General features: G+C 37.1%; 4 protein-coding genes across 4 annotated transcripts; 1 reads left to right on the top strand and 3 right to left on the bottom strand.

The window, feature by feature from the left end:
• Positions 1-3,771: 3,771 nt before the first annotated feature.
• Positions 3,772-5,905, bottom strand: LOC135236453 (olfactory receptor 4B13-like). The gene has a single exon (XM_064302852.1). The coding sequence runs from the start codon at positions 5,112-5,114 to the stop codon at positions 4,158-4,160; it is 957 nt and encodes a 318-aa protein (XP_064158922.1). The 5' UTR covers positions 5,115-5,905; the 3' UTR covers positions 3,772-4,157.
• A 1,419-nt stretch (positions 5,906-7,324) lies between these two features.
• On the bottom strand, positions 7,325-8,946 carry LOC135236407 (olfactory receptor 1M1-like). Its single transcript, XM_064302724.1, has one exon. It carries the CDS (start codon positions 8,544-8,546, stop codon positions 7,623-7,625), a length of 924 nt encoding a protein of 307 aa, XP_064158794.1. The 5' UTR covers positions 8,547-8,946; the 3' UTR covers positions 7,325-7,622.
• Positions 8,947-10,300: 1,354 nt separating this feature from the next.
• On the bottom strand, positions 10,301-14,315 carry LOC135236420 (olfactory receptor 52L1-like). The gene is made up of 2 exons (XM_064302744.1): positions 14,217-14,315; positions 10,301-12,187 (listed from the first exon to the last, which is right to left on the bottom strand). Exon 2 carries the CDS (start codon positions 12,164-12,166, stop codon positions 11,234-11,236), a length of 933 nt encoding a protein of 310 aa, XP_064158814.1. The 5' UTR covers positions 12,167-12,187; positions 14,217-14,315; the 3' UTR covers positions 10,301-11,233.
• Positions 14,316-16,202: 1,887 nt separating this feature from the next.
• Positions 16,203-17,757, top strand: LOC135236581 (olfactory receptor 52D1-like). The gene is made up of 2 exons (XM_064303039.1): positions 16,203-16,360; positions 16,640-17,757. Exon 2 carries the CDS (start codon positions 16,664-16,666, stop codon positions 17,588-17,590), a length of 927 nt encoding a protein of 308 aa, XP_064159109.1. The 5' UTR covers positions 16,203-16,360; positions 16,640-16,663; the 3' UTR covers positions 17,591-17,757.
• The last annotated feature ends 1,301 nt before the right edge of the window (positions 17,758-19,058 follow it).

Raw genomic sequence — 19,058 nt, 5'->3', positions numbered from 1 at the left:
CAATCAGTTCATCTCATTCATCTCATTCTTTCGAACTTTCAGTGGATGAACAAATCTAACGGAAGAAAGGTCCGATTGCGCTTGTAGTCCGGCACAGTAGTACATGAGCGATTTTGTATCGTTGATTTCATTACATAAGATAACCCGTCTTGGTCCTGCAAGCTCATTCTTGAACTGCTTCAGTGAAAAATGCTCAGAAAGGTACCACAGTCATGGCCATAGGGAATCATTTGGTTATGTACTTTGTCAGTGAACATGTACATGTTTAACACTCAGGTAGGCTGTATTTTCAGTTTCATAGTCTGAGTCATGCAGCGAGTCAGGGAAGAAAACTCATGTATTTAGATTACATGTTTAAATTATATGCAATGCAATTATTTTCATTTGGCATGGAATGGATCTGCTTTAAGCACTTCTCTGAAGGCACCAGCAAGGACTAACCTGTCGAACAGGTTGCACAATTCATCTCCCCAACTAAACATGAGAAAAAGCAAAACTCCCAAACAGCAGATCATCCAAGTGCCCCACCCCAAACAAGGCTATGAGTACAGCAGACACAAGCTGTGATCCTGGACCGGACATTGGCCGTGCTAACCTTCTGTGATTCTGATAAAAGAAACTATTTGTACAGGAGAGCACCTTATATTTCCTGAAAGATCAGGAAGCCCATACTAATATTACAGTTTAGTGGTAGGAATAGACGAGCAGTGTCGAGCTGAATGGCCTGTTCTCGTCTTATGTTATGTTATGTTATGTTATGTTATGTTATGTTATGTTATGTTATACATCCAGCCCAGAGATGGAACACTAGCTGTGATCCTGCATCAGACATTGGCCATTGTGACATTATATGATGGTGATAGAAAGCTATGTGTAGAGCAGAGTACCTGCTGTTTCTTGGAAGATTAGAAAGGTCATATTGATATCCCTCCAGCACGGAGACAGAACACTAGATGTGATTCTGGATCACCCATTGGCCATGCTAACATTATGTGACATATCATAGCATAGACTATGTCAGAAAGCTATGATAAGTCAAACTAGGAGGCATGATGACGAGCTACAACATCAAGATAACGATACAAATGCAATATAAGTGCTGGATGGAGATAAGTGTAACATGAAAGTGCTACAGGAACAAATTAGAAGGATTAAAGTGACAAGAGCAATCCTAAATTGGGAGTGCCTGGCAGGCTTGTGATAGTTAGTCCAGGCATAGTCTGAAGATGCGTCTTCAGACCACGGCGGAAAATGGGAAATGGCTGTTTGTAGAGGGACGGGGAGTTTTTTCCACCACTGGGGAGCTAGGGTGGAGAAGCTCAGTAGTTGGAACGTTTAAGAACCATTCACCCGGATGGCAGAGAGTGCAAGTCGCCCTGCTGCAGCAGAGCAGTGTTCGAGCAGGCAGGTAGGGTTGAACCATGTCCTGTTGGTCAGGACTTTAAACCTGATCCTGGCGGCAACTGGTAGCCAGAGGAGTCACCCCAGGTGAGGAGTGACATGCTAGAACTTAGGAAGGTTGACGTTGGATTAATTAGCATTTTAAACCCCAAGAGCCCAATGGAGATAGCTCTGGCAGTTCCAGTGTTAATAACATATTTTTTTTAATTCCCTGCAATTTAACAAATGCTTACTGTGTCACGATAAACCTGGGTGGTATCATTTCATTTTTATTGTTAGGCTTCTGTGCAAGCTTTTCTGTGGATTTCATTTTATTTTAGTGCAAATGATGCAAATTATTATCTCTATTATCTCATTAAAGTTACAATCTCAAAGATTTCCGTTTCGTTCTCTTTGGCGGTACCAATGGTGAGAAGCAGTAATTGCAGGTGTGTTTTTGGACCTTACTTCCCATAGATCCAACCGGATCCAACCAGTGTCGCCTGTGTGACGTCAGTCAGTTGGTACCTGGGCCACGCCAACTATTACACTTATTATTTACTGAATAAAAAATGGTTGTTATACAAGTAACGTTATGTACATACTCATTCATTGTCTAACATTAGGCTAACTTAAGCTGTCTTTACACTGCCGAGCCGGGTTAAAATGCTGTAGCAGACCTGGGGTAGAATTAATAGTGATGATCAAATTCCACAAACGTTCTTTATCCACATTTTGCTCTGTATTGAACATCTTTACACTGCAGAGAAGAATTTGCGGAATTCGCTGTGGCTCGTGCAATTATGTATCTCGTGCACAATAAACAGTCTTTTTCGTGAATGATTGTTGTGTGATATTTTTGAAACAACTGCCTTGTTTCTGGTTTTGCTAGCTAAACTGTTTGAGAATAAAGCTGAGCTGGGTGTTAAATTATCAATCAGAATAAGAAGAATAAAACAAGAACAAAGGAGATTTCATCAAAAAAGGGCATCAAGGCTGAAGGAACATGTGAGGAAGCGTAATAAAATAATAACAACGCTAATCGATACTGCCGTATTCTTTTATTTAGTTTTCTCCGGCTTGACATGTTTACACAGGAATCAGACCCGGCTCTGCTCCACCTATACCCCGGCTTTATTCCAATCAATATATCGATGAACTTGATGGCAATGTAAATAACGGTAACGTTAAGGCCAGTTCAGATCAATGATTCGCAACGAGACTAAACGGTTTTAGAATGTTGCAGAGAAAATTGCAGCGGTGTGAACTGGTTAGTTGCAGAGCGTCTGAAGCTGTTGCCTGGGGTCTCAAAAGACCCACCTTGTCAAATCGCCAAGTGCAGTTTTAGAACGTTTACAATCAGACGTCTTGATATTTTGCAAGTTGCATCCAGTCTTGTTGCGAATCGTTGATCTGAACTGGCCTTTAGTTAGCTACATTGCAACACTGCAACAAAGTAGCATTGCATTCGAGAGACGGTTTGCGAGGTCGGTACCGGTCAGTAGCGTTAGCTAGCGTTTTTTCTAATTGTTAGCTGACATTAGATTGTACTAATTCCATTAGCTAGCTAGCTAACGCAACGTTACCTGATATGAGAGATGGATACTGTGCGCAACATTGTCTAAACTAATGTTGCCTTTATTGACATGGTCTGGCAGCTAGCGTTAGCTGTGCAAATAGCTATGAAATTTAGTAACGTTACATTGTCATCAAATGTAATACGAAATCTACATCAAAAATAAATATGACCTCTCATGTTACACAAAAACTTATTAGGGTTCCATATGAACAGAATGAACAGATTTATTTTATTTTGTTGTAACTGGTTCAGAAACATATTTCAGGCAGAACAAAATAACAGAAATGTTAAAATTCTGATTCTGCTTGTAGCTAATACATAGAAAAAAAATCTGTTATCGAGCCCTGTCTGTAACACAGGCCAGTCAATGCAAAGGTATTGATGATAAAATTACTGTGGGGAAACTCTTACTTACAGAGAGTCTGTGGACCACAGAGCAATGAAAAGCAAGTGTTTCACAGTTTTTGGGGCACATTTTTCTTTTTGTGGCTTTAAGACCCGGGTCAGTTACACAGCTGAAAGGCTTTGCCTCTTCAGATGTTAAGAAAAGAGCGAGATTTTTTATTTTATTCTATTTTTTTTTTTAATATTGCTGAAAATAAATGTTTCCTTTAAAACAGTTAAAATCTGGTAAAGTATGTGAAGTTTAGAGGGTTAAAGTATTTTGTGCTTCATATAATTTAGGTGTTTCTGGTATTTATACTTTTTAAAGTTTTAGTTATTATGTTTTACACGTGATCATCACATATTAATAAACATAGGTATTCAATAGGTATGAATATGCTGAAATGTGCCTTCAATGGAATGAAAATAATCTTTTTTTATTACTGCATGCCTGAATATTAGACAGTTGGATTTATGGTTTATGGAAAGTATCTGCAAACAATTTACTTTGCAAGTTCGTCAGAATTCATCAGAAGAAAAAAAACATTAGGCCTATATGCTAAAGGTGTTCATTTAAAAATGAAAAAAAAAAAAAATCTAATCAAATTATGAATGCATTTTGAATCTAGTCAGTTTAGTAATCTAATTCAGTTTTTTTTTTCTTTAAATATCAGGCAAATTATGTAATTTCACACAGTATAACTAACATCTCTGCATGTACATCTTTAGAGTTTCTCATGGACTCGAGAATGTAAATGAGCTCATTTGAGTTATTTGGCTTAAATATGTGGTAAAGAATTAAACAGGCTTGAGGTTACTTCATTATCATCCGCGTTATCAACTTATTTCTCATACCACTGAACAGTTTGACAATCTGAACCCTGATTGCTTGAATACTAATTCCATAAATGACAGGATTAAGTATGGGAGGAAATATCAGAAAGGAAAGGGACATGAATATGCGAGCTTTATAAGGTACATCACTCGTGCTGAAGCGACTGTGGATGACCTCAAAAAAGCATCCCACTGCATAGTTAATCACAGCCAGCAAGTGTGGGGTGCATGTTTGAATAGCTCTGATCTGAGATTTCTTAGAAGCAAACAGGCAGATTCTGAGTATTTGCGCATAGGAAAATATTATCATTAGGATCTGTGGAACAAGTATCAGTCCAATTGCTGCAAGTCCAACTATGCTCTGAGTGGACGTATCAAGACAAGACACTCTGACTAATGCAAAATTGACACAGTACACTTTTTCTATGTTTGCATCACAAAATGTGTTCTGTACTGTTAATATGAAAAACAGTCCAAAAACAATGTAAGCATAAGACCACGATAATGTAATAAGCGTGCATACTTTTTTGCGAGACAGTATTTTGTTATAGTGTAATGGACAACATATGGCAACATACCGGTCATAGCTCATCACTGCTAAAACATTTAATTCAACTGCACCGTATGTGTGTACACAGAAGATCTGTAATAGACAAAAGGTCAGAGATATTTTATAATTCTGAGATAACAAATGGCCAAGCATAGGTGGTAATAAAGAGGTACTACCATACACTCCATTCACTGCTAAGTTACATATAAACAAATACATAGGTCCATGCAAACCTCTCTCTATGCATATTACTACAATTAGAACTGAATTTACCAATAATATTAGAATGTACAACACAAGTAAAAGTATAAAGTATAAGTATCTGTGATCTTCCAGCTCAGTGTATGCTGTTAAAATGAAGTATGTTACTGCTGATAAATTTTCCATGATCACCTGAATGTAGAGTCAGTTCTGTGGAGGAGAATTTGAGGGTTTGTGAACATGTTTTAAAACTGAAGACTTACAGCCTACTTGTTCTGAATTAGATAAACATTTGGTGTTGATGAAGCATGTACCTTTCAGAGTTATTCATTTACAAACAATTTACATAAGACTGTGAGGATGAGAAGAACAGTCAGCACACCCAGGCTCATCAAAGAAGGAAACATAAGGAGTTCAAATATCTGTGGTCTTCCAGTTTGGTGTGGCATCGATATGAAGGATTTCACTGCTGATAGTGTTTCCATGGTAACCTGGTGGTACAATGCATAGTTTAGAGACAAATAAACATTAACTGTATTTGTTGCTTATTACCAGGAAAAGATTACACCTACACACATACAACAAAACGACAACACCTGCATCAGGAAACCCTCAAAGAACAGGCATGTCACACTGATAGCACCAAAATCATTTTTCACGACATCACTCCATACCACAAATAAAACACAAGTGTTACACTTACCGTAGGTACACGAGACAAAAGAAAATGTTTCCGCAAAAAAAAAGAAGAAAAAAAAAACTAGAGAAAAGATCTCTTAGATCTTCAGACCTGCAGTGTCACGGTGCGTGACACCTTCTGGATAACTGAAAGGACAGTTCCACTCTTGTGCCTTTTATAGGGAGCTGGCCATGTAAAAATAGCCTTCAGTTGTGGACGTCACCAGTCAGCACTGGAATTCCCTTAACTCAGATCACTGTTTTATTCGTTTTAAATCACCATTTCAATGTCCTGAAAAACACCCAATTGCACTTCTAGAAGTCGAATACATTCTTCATGAATTAGCTCTGACATAGTTTTGCTTTTAAAAAACTTCTTTAAACTAAACTAAAATTAATCTTATATTATTAGAATATTTGAAAACAGCCAAGCTGATATGGTGAGTTATATGTTGGTCTTATGGGGAAATCTATATAATTTTGTTGGTTTAAATTATCTCAGGTAAAGACAAGTTGGATGAAAGACAAATGGATACAATGTACAAAAATAGCATGTAAACCAGTGTAATAAGTGTTGTAGGCAGTCTGCTATCTGTAATGAATGTATGAAAAGCCGAGTGTAGCAGTAAGGCCAAGACTTAGATCTATGCTATTTGAGCTGAGTGAGGAGACAGAGTAAGAAGAAGTTAAGGTGAAAGATAGTGGAGGAGAGGAGACAAGAGAAAGGGGTGTAGTGAGGAGAGGAGACAGAAAGGTGTGTAGAGAAGAAAGGAGTGTAGTAGAGAGGAGACAGAGAGAAAGGTGTGTAGTGGAGGAGAGGAGACAGAGAAGGGTGTGTAGTGGAGGAGAGGAGACAGAGAGAAGGGGTGTGGAGGAGAGGAGAGGAGACAGAAGAAAGGGGTGTAGTGGAGGAGAGGAGACAGAAAGGGGTGTAGTGAGGAGAGGAGACAGAAAGGGTGTGTAGTGGAGGAGAGGAGACAGAGAAAGGGTGTGTAGTGGAGGAGAGGAGACGATGGAAGGGTGTGTAGTGAGGAGAGGAGACAGGAGAAAGGGTGTGTAGTGGAGGAGAGGAGACAGAAAGGGTGTGTAGTGGAGGAGAGGAGACAGAGAGAAAGGGTGTGTAGTGGAGGAGAGGAGACAGAGAGAAAGGGAGTGTAGTGGAGGAGAGGAGACAGAAAGGGTGTGTAGTGGAGAGGAGACGAGAAAGGGTAGGAGAGAGGAGAGAAAGGTGTGTAGTGGAGGAGAGGAGACAGAGAGAAAGGGAGTGTAGTGGAGGAGAGGAGACAGAGAGAAAGGGAGTGTAGTGGAGGAGAGGAGACAGAAAGGGTGTGTAGTGGAGGAGAGGAGACAGAAAGGGTGTGTAGTGGAGGAGAGGCTGCAGGCCCTCTTTATTTGCTCTTTATTTTAAGCTTCGAACCCATGTCTGTACTGTATAGAGTTTTAACCCTGAGATTTAAATGGTTCACCTTCTTAGTATTTACCTAGTTTTTACCAATGAAAATGACCCAATTATGTATTATTCCTTCCACATATTACCTGGTAAATGCCTAGTGCTTAGTTGACTGTAAAAGGAAGTGTTACCAATAGGATTGGTCCATTGGCAACAGTTCGACCCGTGTGAAAATTCATATAATTACTGCTAAATATTGTCTGATGATTATGGAGTACTATTTTGAAACTGTGTCATGCTAAACAAATTAGTGAGCAAGACAACACAATGAAAACAAAATCAAGGACAGCTTTATTTAAAAATATTGTGAAATAGACATCAAATGTGATTCAATAATTACCAAGTAACTGGTGTTTTGGTCTCTGAGTCAGAGTGTCTGCGAATTTATAAAATAAAAATGGGAAAAGGGCTTGAGTGCTCCTGGCAGGAATAATAACAGCTTTCTTGTCATGCTACAAAGGAACCAGCGTGCAGACTTTGCATTGCATGGCAGTTAGGTAATTGGCTTACATGTGTTAAAGAATTAAACATGTGACTAAGTCATCATCACCTCAGGTGAAGTCAAGTTATTTAGCACTAAACAGTTTGACAATCTGGGCCCTGATTGTTTGAATGCTAATTCCATAAATGACAGGATTAAACAATGGGGGAAATATCATAACGTAAAGGGACATGAATATGAGAGCTTTATTAGGTATATGACTCACGTTGAAACGAGTCTGCATGATTTCAAAGAGTATACCCACTGCATTGTTAATCACAGCCAGTATGTGTGGGGTGCATGTTTGAATAGCTTTGGCCTGAGATTCCTTAGAAGCAAGCAGGCAGATTCTGAGTATCTGTGCATAGGAAAATAGTATCATGATCAGCTGTGGAACAATTACAAAAATAGTTACGATGAAGCCAACTTTGCTCTGAATAGTAGTTTCGAAACAAGACAGTTTGACTAATTCAAAATTCACACAATACACTTTTTCTATGATCCTGGCACAAAATGTCCGCTGTACAGTTAATGTGAAATAAAGTCCAAAAAGAATGCAAGGATAAATCCAGGATAATGCCATAAGGGTGCACACTTTTCTATGAGACATTAATTGGTGATAGTGTAATGGATGACAAATGGCAACGAACCGGTCATAGCCCATTACGGCTAAACTACTAAATTCAACTGCAGCATATGTGTGTATACAAAAGATCTGTAAAAGGCAAGCAGTCAGAGATATTTCATAAGTATGAGACATTAAATTAACAAGTACCGATGGGAATAAAGATAAACTGCCATAAATTCCATTCATTGCTAAATTACATATTAAAAAATACATGGGTTCATGGAGACCTCTGTCAATGTAAATTACTGTAATGAGAATTAAATTTGTTAATACCATAAGCATGAACAATAACAGGAAACTTGTGAAGTATAAATATCTGTGGTCTTCCAGTTCAGTAAATGGCTGCAATATGAATGACGTCACCACTGATACATTCTCCATGGTCTAGTTGTCCTGCTGAGAAAAATAACATTTAATTATTAATCATTTTGTCCTAGAATATTAACTGCAGTTTTTTTAGATCAGCATGTTTGGATGCATCTTGCATGATGTAACAATAGAGTACTTCAGTGAAAAACTGTATCAAATCTTTACAAATTCTGATCTATGCATATCAACTTTTAATTGACAAGGAAAATGGTAACATTCATATTTAAACAAATTTAAAGCAGCATATTAAGACATGTATGCTCACAACAGATATTCATTAATGAAGAGAATCATCTGAAGCAATTTTCAAAGTTCCTCACAGAATCATCTGAAGCAATTTTCAAAGTTCCTCACAGGACTCATGAAACATTAGTGCTGACCCACTGTTGTCTTTAAGCACCACATGGAACTATTTCTAACTGTTGGGGTTTTAACTGCAGTGTCCTGAACACATTTCCACAAATATTACCTCTCCAACTGGTGACCTAGCCAGGGCATCTGATTGGCTATAAATTCCCTTGCATCCTTTACCCACATCTACCCCTTTTTGAAGTAGCACATTTGAGCCCATCCATATTTGAGGCGAATAGATGCATAGGGCAATGCATTTTGGGTATCGCTAGCCTTTTAGGTGAATTTAACCATGACAGAGTACAAGGAACTTATTTTATATCTGATGCTGCCATTTTGTTTTTCCTTCAAAAAGAAGCATCTGTTTGCAAATGCAGTGTTGACAGATGTAGACACACTTACAAAAAAATCAATTTCACATGTGAAGTAAAATATCCACGTCACATGTGACCCGGACATTTTCATACATGATTTTTCACGTGAATGAAAATTTCAACATGTAAAAACAAAACATGTGACATCACGTGAAATTTTATTTTTTTAAAACTTGCAGCTGATATTTTAAAAATGTGAACTACAATTTTCATATGTGGACAAATAGCACCTTGAAATAGCAATAAATATTTTAGTAATATATAAGTTCTAATATTACAAAAATAAATACAAATAATTTCCTTGCATGTGCGATGTGTTTGACAGACAGACAAAATCTCAGCAGGAATTTAAAAAAAACTCATACATACCCAGCAGATATTTCACTTAGTATTGGCCTCCTTTAAAATGGTCATTTCTTTGCATGTAGTAAGTGATCCTGCTGATCATGTGGTTTTCTGCAGACAACACACTTCAGACAACACACTTGTGGAGCGGAGTCTTTTTTCAGCTTTTTATAACGGCCTGGCCCATGCAAATGCAGCAGCTGTAAACAGCTGGTGATGTCATAGCTGGGCTACTTAGCGATACAACAGATATAATAACGCAGTTCTCCCGAGGATTGTGATTGGGTGGTCTCTGTAGAATATTAATGGACAATTTGTTTTGCCACTGTTTTAAAATTGTGCAAGCAAGTTTTATTTTCTTAATGTTCATACCATATTGTAATGGCAATAAAAGTTTCCAGTTACCCTATTATTTTACCATGCATTTTTTACCACATTTAAACAAAGAATCTCTTTATTTCTCACACTTAACAAATAATGTCCCTTTTTTCTATGTATATGATCTTTGAAATGACAGTAAATGTTAAATGAACTATCCTAAAATTATAAGGTAAATGTAACAGTTACTAAAGGTATAAAGCATTTAGCTAAATATTCAACTAAATGCATGAAACATTTAGTTAAATGTATGAAATATTTGCTCAGTTTCTGTAGCCTTCTCACAAATCCTCAGCTTTGCTACTCTAAGTGCAGTCTGACATAGGTATTGAATAAGATAAGTACGTTTTACAAACAAGCAAATTATAACAATGTAAGCATGCTTTACCCTGGAGTTTTCCATTAATAATGTGAATAATATGTGAAGTGACATATTGAAATGCAAAAGTGCATATGCCAGTGAATTCAAAGCTATTGACGAGAAAATAGCTGTGAGAATTGTTGAAACCTTTTGGATCACCAAGGAAGGAAAGGGAATGTTTTGTAGTTTTTTTGGCAAATGTTTCTTTCTGTGGCTTCACTTAAGACCTAGTTCAATTACACATTTGAAATGTCTTCTGTTGCAAAAAAAAGAGAAAAAGCTGTCTTATTATTAATGAAGATAAATATTTACTTTATTACTGTCAATAAACTGATAGAATTTTTCTGGTGTTCTATGAATGAAAGTAATTTATGTCAAGTGGCAGAAAACAATTAATTTTATTATTTAATAAGAAGCCATCGAGAAACAATACATTATTTGTAGAAGGTATTTATTTAAAAATAACAATTACCAAAAATAACAACTACCAATATCTAATCAAACCATGAATACATTTTCCGTCTACTCACATTTGTAATCAAATGATGATTATATCTAATGTCATGACAATTATGTTATTTTACTCAATTTATATAACAGAGATCTATACAAAACAGTTTTACTGTGTCTAATCAATTCTAAAATGCAAATGGAGGGAACGGGAGCCTGAACACTTCAAAATTAAGCTTTCTTCTCATGTTGCCACATCTGCAAATATTGACAAAATTAGCCTTTGTTGAGGTTAAATCACCCAGACCAGTGTCCATACTGTTCATTGATCCTGCCACCCACTGGAATTCCATTTGAGCTTGTTTTGGTTTATTGGCTCAATAATATGCGTAAATAATTACATTGGCATGAGACTATTTCATCAACCCCTTGCAGTGGAGTTAAGTTCTTTTTCTTGGACTGAACAGTTTGAAAATCTGAACTCGTATGGCTTGAATCCTAATTCCATAAATGACAGGATTAAACAATGGGGGAATTATCAGAAAATAAAGAGACATGAATATGCGAGCTTTATGAGGTACATGACTCATGTTGAAACGATCCTGGATAAATTCAAATAATAACCCCACGACATAGTTAATAACAGCCAGTAGGTGTGGGGTGCATGTTTGAATAGCTTTGGTCTGAGATTCTTTAGAAGCAGACAGGCAGATTCTGAATATTTGTGCATATGAAAATAGTATCATGAACAAATGTGGAACAAGTAAAAAAACAGTTACAACAAAGCCAACTATGCTCTGAATAGAGATTTGAAGACAAGACAGTTTGACTAATGAAAAGTTCATACAATGCAACTTTTCTATGATCGTTTCACAAAATGTACGTTGTACCGTTAATATGAAGTACAGCCCAAAAATAATATTTGGATAAATCCAAGATAATGCAATGAGTGTCCACACTTTTCTATGAGACATTGATTGGTGATAGTGTAGTGGACGACAAGTGGCAACATATCGGTCATAGCCCATCACTGCTAAAATACAAAATTCAACTGCAGCATGTGTGTGTATACAAAAGATCTGTAAAAGACAAGCAGTCAGAGATATTTCATAAGTATGAGACATTAAATATCTAAGTATTGATGGTAATAGAGATATACTGCCATAAATTCCATTCACTGCTAAATTACACATAAAAAAGTACATGGGTTCATGGAGACCTCGCTCAATGTAAATTACTGTAATAAGGACTGTATTGGTGAATAACAAAAGGATGATTAATAACAGGAAACCTGTGAAGTATAGATATCTATGGTCCTCCAGTTCAGTGTATGCCTTCAATATGAATGACGTCACCACTGATCCATTCTCCATGCTTTAGTTGTACAATGAATCCTACAGAGAAAAATGACAGGAATTTATGTATCATTTTTTATTTGAACAGGAAAAAGGACTGCATTTTAAAAAATAAATAAATTAGAATGCATCTACTTCAATGCGAGAGCAGGGTGTTCAGTGGCAAAGAACATTAAGCCTTTAGAAGTACTTCCCATTACATATGAGCTTGGTAACATTCATATTTGAACAAATTTAGTGGATTAAAATATTTATTCTTTCCGCAGACATTCTCTGTTGACTTGTAACACCTGAATAAATTAAATAGTAATTACACATTGAATTTACAAGCTTTATTTTGTGTTGGGTGGGAATCTTTTTATGTTCATATGCTTAAAGCACATTATTTTAAATTATGAAGAAATTTGGGCTTGTTGCACTAATTTCTCATATGAGGCATGAAACTGAAGTCCCAACTCACTGTTGTCAGTAACCCCTTTGTGCACGCCCTCTAGTGGCCAGGACACCAGTGTCCTGAGACTGCTAAACTGTGACATTCAGTGCTCCTGCAATCAAACTATGAGTGGAGACAACACGGTCTGTATTCCAGCTTTATTAGAAGACGATACAGGACAATTGTGTTAAATACAGAATTTCTGAGTGCCACCATTGTTGCTCTGGTCGTCCATTTAACAAGCACCCCTTTCCCTGCAGGCTCATCTGCAACTATACCCTGCTAAGCACGAGCCATTGGACAATAGCGTCCATCTGGGAGTTCATAAAAATATCAATTCACCACCAAAATTTTGTATTATGTCATAGCAACAAGATAAAGCCAACAGTAGCCCAAAGGTATCCCAGTACAGTGAAGAAAAATGCTGCTCACTGAATAGCAAAATAAACAAGATGAATTCTTCTGTACCATTGTACCTGGTGTAATTCTACAATCAATTTGTGTGACTAAACATAGAATAAATATACAGCCTTACTGCGCAAAGGGGTTAAGCATCACATGGCGCTATATCTGTCCTGATCAAATTCCCACAAAAAATTATATCTGCAATTGGTGATCTGACCAGAGCATATGATTGGCTACACATATTCTTGCATCCTTTGCCCAAATTTTCCCCTTTTGCAGTGCCACGTTGACTGGCCCAGCCGAATTTGACCGAATAGATCGAAGCTGGTATGGGCGGCTCGATTGGGCTTTTAAATTATACTACAATGGCCTTTTGGAACCCTGGACATACAGAAGACTGAAGTCATCAACATTGCAACACATTTTGAGTTTCACAGGCTTTTTTTTTTTTTACATGGATTCAAACATGACGGACTACAAAGAGCTGATTTTATGTCTGATGTTAGTGTTGTTTTTCCTTCAAAAGAAAGCATAGATGTAGAGACACTGGCATACAGTGCTGATGGGCATAGACACTGCACGATTTCTCGGCAAAATAAAGCAGGGATTTTACTGTTATTTTACCTTATGCCAGTATGGGCAAGGGGTATTTGAAAGTATGTAAATATAGTCTTTTCTCACAGAATAACTGATTCAGATTCAGATTAATCTAAACTGTTCAAGTTTTATGCGTTTATTTGTTGACTGGGCTACCCACATTCAATCTGTAAGTTTGTAAAAATTCTGAACTGACCATTGTTGAAAAAGTCTAGCTCCCAGCTGAAAAAACATTTGAACAAGTGCAGCTTGCACAGGTCCAGCTGACCGTGAATGTGCAACTGGAATAAAACCATGCTAGCCATAGTAATGAAGCCAGGCTTTGCTAACTGCCACTTTTGCACAAATCCATTGCATTATGATCACTAGGATGGTTTTATAATAGCATTATCAGTAATGCTGTATTTGCTGGGCTATTAGAGCAATTAAAGGGGCAAGTAAAGCATTCAAAATCACAGCAGCAAAATAATTATAATATTAGTCTATTCCTACTCATACTAACTTTCATAATAATAATAATAATAATAACATGTTAGCAGAATAAGATATTTTAATACTAATAATATTTATGCTTTAAAAAAGACATTTAAAGAGAAGCAAACATTTGAGCAAAAATATAAAATGCATACATACCGAGCAGATATTTTATTCAGTATTGGCCTCTTTTAAAAATGATTAAAATTTTAATGATAAATCTTTTACTTGTTGTAGCTTGTAGCACTAATTGTGCTGCTGTTTTGCAGACAACACACTTGCAGAATGGAATCTTCACTCAAGCTTTTTTTTTTATAAAGGACTGGCCCGTGTAAACCCATTGGCTGTAATCAGTCGGTGATGTCATAGCTGGGTTACGTTCAATACACCTACACGTTCAGTCACTCTAGTTTTTTTTTTATCACCACCGTTTCACTGTTTTTCTTACACCGGGGAGTTTTTTTTTTTTTTTTTTTCAGGCCTGACTTTTGCCCATTTTTCATTCTGTCACTCTGAAAAGCTTCTTTGCGATGGTTCTTCGTAAAAAGCAAAAAACAAATAAAATTGATTTGATTTAAGTTCCCCTGTATGTATCATTTTGGAAATTATGAGGAACTATATTTTGTTGCTATTTTTACAAATGCATTTCAGTTTTATTTAATATTATATGTATATAAACCTATATATATATATCTTCTGTTCCTGGAGATCTATCCTGTGGGTTTTTATTTCAAAACTAACAAAGCACACCTCATTCAACAGCTAGAGGAATGCTGCCCAACCCTGTTCCTGGAGATCTACCATCCTGTAGGTTTGCACTCCAACCCTAAAGCACATCTCATCCAACAGCTTAGAGATCCCATTGAGCTACCAATTAGCTGAATCAGGTGTACCAAATTAGGATTGAAATGAAAAGCTACGGAATGGTAAATCTCCAGCTATAAATCCGCTTTCTTGACTTCTACAGTAACCTATAATGGACAGACGACCTAACGAAACTTGTATTTTGAATGCAGTTTGATTTAAGTGTTTTTTGTTTCCTTATCCTGCTCCAATCATGTTTATTTGAGAAAACGTGTGGTTGAATGCAACAGGGGCATTACGTCTATTCTTTTCTATGCATGAGTGCGTTTAACCTAAAACCAGCAAAAACAAAACAGTGCACTTGTGCGGCAAATGTAGGCTACTTGCCTAATTTATTTTAACAAAACATTTGTATTACGTGCCATTCCAGTGGTTTATTTTATGCGTCCTTGTCTCCTTGGTCCTTGCCTGACCCAGAAATAAATCGAGGTCCGCCAGCTTCAAGGACATTCCAACCTGTTAAATGCTCATTGAAGGAGTGAGGAGTGAGGAGCTAAGAGGGATGGTTGAGCTTGGATATGCGAGTGCGTCCTTTGCGGTAGTATACAATGCGATGGGCACGTTCCAACTGGCTGTGTTTATGCTGTGGAGGGCACTTTTTTGGCATGGTTTGGGTCCACTGGTTCCCTTAGAGGGAAGGGTCACTGCAAAAGTCATTCTGAGTGATAACCGTTATCCTATGATGAATCATTTATATTCTGATTGGAGTGGTCTCTTCCAGGATGACAATGCCCCAATCCACAGGGCATGGGGTGTCACTGAATGATTTGATGAGTATGAAAATGATGTGAATCATAAGCTATGGCCTTCGCAGTCACCAGATCTAAACCCAACTGGACATTTATGGGAGAGTTTGGATCGACGTGTTAGATAGCACTCTTCACCACCAGCATCAAAACACCAAATGAGTAATGGAAGTATCTTTTGGAAGAATGGTGTTCCTTCCCTCCAGTAGAGCTCTAGAGACTTGCAGATCTATGCCAAGGCGCACATAAGCTGTTCTGCCGGCTCATGGTAGCCCAACACCTTACAAAGAAACTTTATGTTGGTTTTTTCTTTAATTTGTCGTCCATCTGCATGTCATTGTTTGTTTGTTTGTTTTCCATCTCAGACATCACCAAGATGAAAATGCAAAGTCATTTTTATTGGGGTTTGGCACCACGACAGCCTTTTCTCATGGACGCATGCAGCTTTTCTGAACAGTCTCAAAAACAAGACCAATCTTAATGAGAGATGGGAATATGTTGGATACCTCACAGGTGTTGATTGGTCTGAGCTGTAACGTCACACACTGGTGTGTATTGTTACATGGTTGTGTCATTATAAAAGACTCAAAGGTGGAAATATATCTCTCAGTCATCCAGATGTGGTGTATAACGACAGAACTGTGAAGACTTTTGCTTTTCTCCGAAGGCAAAAAAACATTTTGAAGGAAACAGGTAATTACCTAAATATAGTTATAGTGTATGTATCCTCTGTATATTTTCATAAACCTTTTCAGTCATGTACATAAAATGCATTGTATAGAGGTGCTTTCTTTTATTCTGTAAGTGACGCAGGTTATTATCTGAGCTGTAACATCACACATTGATGAATTTAGTTTAAATAACTCTAAGTGCTTCACCTATACAGTATGTTAGTTTAATGAAGTTTCAGCAGAATGTAGGTTCTCAATCTTAAGGTATGACATTGACAAACCCTCACATTCTTCTCCACAGTACTGACTCTACATCCAGGTGACCATGGAGAATGTGTCAGCAGTGACGTCCTTCATAATGACGGCCTACACTGAACTGGAAGATCACAGATATTTATACTTCATATGTTTCCTTCTTTTATACATTATGATAATAGCGGCCAATTCAGTACTAATAACAGTAATATATATTGAGAGAGGTCTGCATGAGCCCATGTATTTGTTTATATGTAACTTAGCAGTGAATGGAGTGTACGGAAGTACATCTTTATTACCATCTATGCTTGTCCTTTTGTTATCTCACCATTATGAAGTATCTCTGACCAATTGTCAATTACAGATATATTGTTTACACTCATATGCTATAGTTGAATTTACTATTTTAGCAGTGATGAGCTATGACCGGTATGTTGCTATTTGTCACCCGTTACACTATCATGTTCTTATGTCTCCTAAAAAGGTATATGCAGCGATTGAATTATCCTGGGTGATTCCCTTCATTTACAATGCCCTTCTTTTCATATTCACAGTACGGGGTACATTTTGTGGCAGGATCATAGAAAGAACGCATTGTAGCAATTTTTCTTTATTTAAACTGTCTTGTTTTGATACGACCATTCAGAACATTGTTGGACTGGCATCAATTTTTGTTTCACCCTGTTCTCAGATCGTCATGATACTGTTTTCCTATGCACAAATACTCAGAATCTGCCTCTTCGCTTCTAAGGAATCTCAAACCAAAGCTATTCAAACGTGCACCCCACACTTACTGACTGTGATAAACTATTCTCTTGGATGCTTTTTTGACGTCATCCAGGGCCGTTTCAACATGAGTCATGTACCATACAAAGCTCGCATATTCATGTCCCTTTACTATCTGATAATTCCCCCATTGTTTAATCCTGTCATTTATGGAATTAGTATTCAGGCCATTAGAGTTCAGATTTTCAAATTGTTCGGTGGTAAAAAATAAATAAGTGAACCACGCTCAAGGTGATAATGAAAGCACCTTCTGTCTCTGTTATTTAAATATACTTAGTAAGGCTGTACCTTGTTTCACCAAGTAATGTAACAGGTGATGTAATATTATAAATATTATAATATTGAAAATATCTTGTCTGGATGGTTAAATAAATATCTGTATTGTGAAGTATAATTTTTCATTAATTTCATCTGGAAGACATGTGTGTCTGTCTCTTCCTTATGGTGTTTTGTCTTTTTTGGTTTTTTTCACCCCAGCGACCTCATTGATGGATCTTAATTATTTTATGTTATGTTATGTTATTAGCTAACCAGCCCTAGTGCTTAAAGGTGTGTTCTTCTCCACAGTACACGGCCCAGACCGGGACCACACACCGAGAGAGTGAGTCTTTGAGTTTAATTTTTCTGAGCACAAAAAGAAATTAAACTGCCGCTGAAAAGCTGGAGGAGCTGGTCACATGACAAGCTGGCCCGCTACAAGCAGCCAGCTGAAAAACTGTCACTCATTTTTGCTTCCTTTTACCTTTGTCATTTTAGTTTGTTGTTTTAGTTCATTGTTTTTTGCCTGGAACCCGTGAGGTGGAAGGGTGAAGGTGTTTGATTTGTTTAATTTCATGTTGGTGTGGGTGCTCCCTCTCTCTCTCCATGAGGCAACCAACACTGCACACCCAGAAAGGCCGCATGTGACACACCTGTACCATTTACAAAACTTAGATTAGATTATATTCATAATTTATGTAGAAATCAAGTGCCACAAATACATATATGGGTGAAAATGCAAAAATGAAATTGAAACTTCTTCAGTTTTAAATGAAATATTGAGAGATGACACATATGTACATATGTATGTATATGTGCGTATGTGTATATATATATATATATATATATATATATATATATATATATATATACAGTACTGTGGAAAAGTCTTAGGCACCTGTAAAAAAAATGCCGTAAGAAGTTCTTCCTTGACTGTAGAGGAACGAGTTCTGATTGCTTTGTGGTTCTATGCAAGTGGAGCATTTTTTAGGGTCACTGGAGATGGAGTATGTCACAAAACCCACTGTATGTGCCTCAGTATACTGTCTATCCTGATGTCATGTTTCCCTGAACAAGCATGCTGTTATTATTTGGCCCAACAGATAGAAACAGATTTATGGATAGATGGATTTTAAAATATTGCCCTTGTGGTAGCTTGGTCAGAATGATCCTTTATCCGTTTTGAAAAAACTGGCGAAAAAACTGTAGGTTCAGTTTGATCCTGGATTGCAAAAATGGGGATTTCATTATCTGGTCAGTGATACACTGGTTAGGTCTGATTAATCAGATTAATCACATTAATCTGCACATTATCATCAAACACCCACCACTAACTACCCGATCTAATGATTTAATCCAATTCGTAAATCTGCACCGGGATAAAATCATTATTTCTCAATGGGATATGGGCCTACATAGCT

The sequence above is a fragment of the Anguilla rostrata genome, chromosome 12 (assembly GCF_018555375.3).
Source record: "Anguilla rostrata isolate EN2019 chromosome 12, ASM1855537v3, whole genome shotgun sequence".
NCBI lineage: Eukaryota > Metazoa > Chordata > Actinopteri > Anguilliformes > Anguillidae > Anguilla > Anguilla rostrata.
Note: the sequence above shows the minus strand (reverse complement) of the source record. Positions and strands in the feature narration are given on the sequence as shown.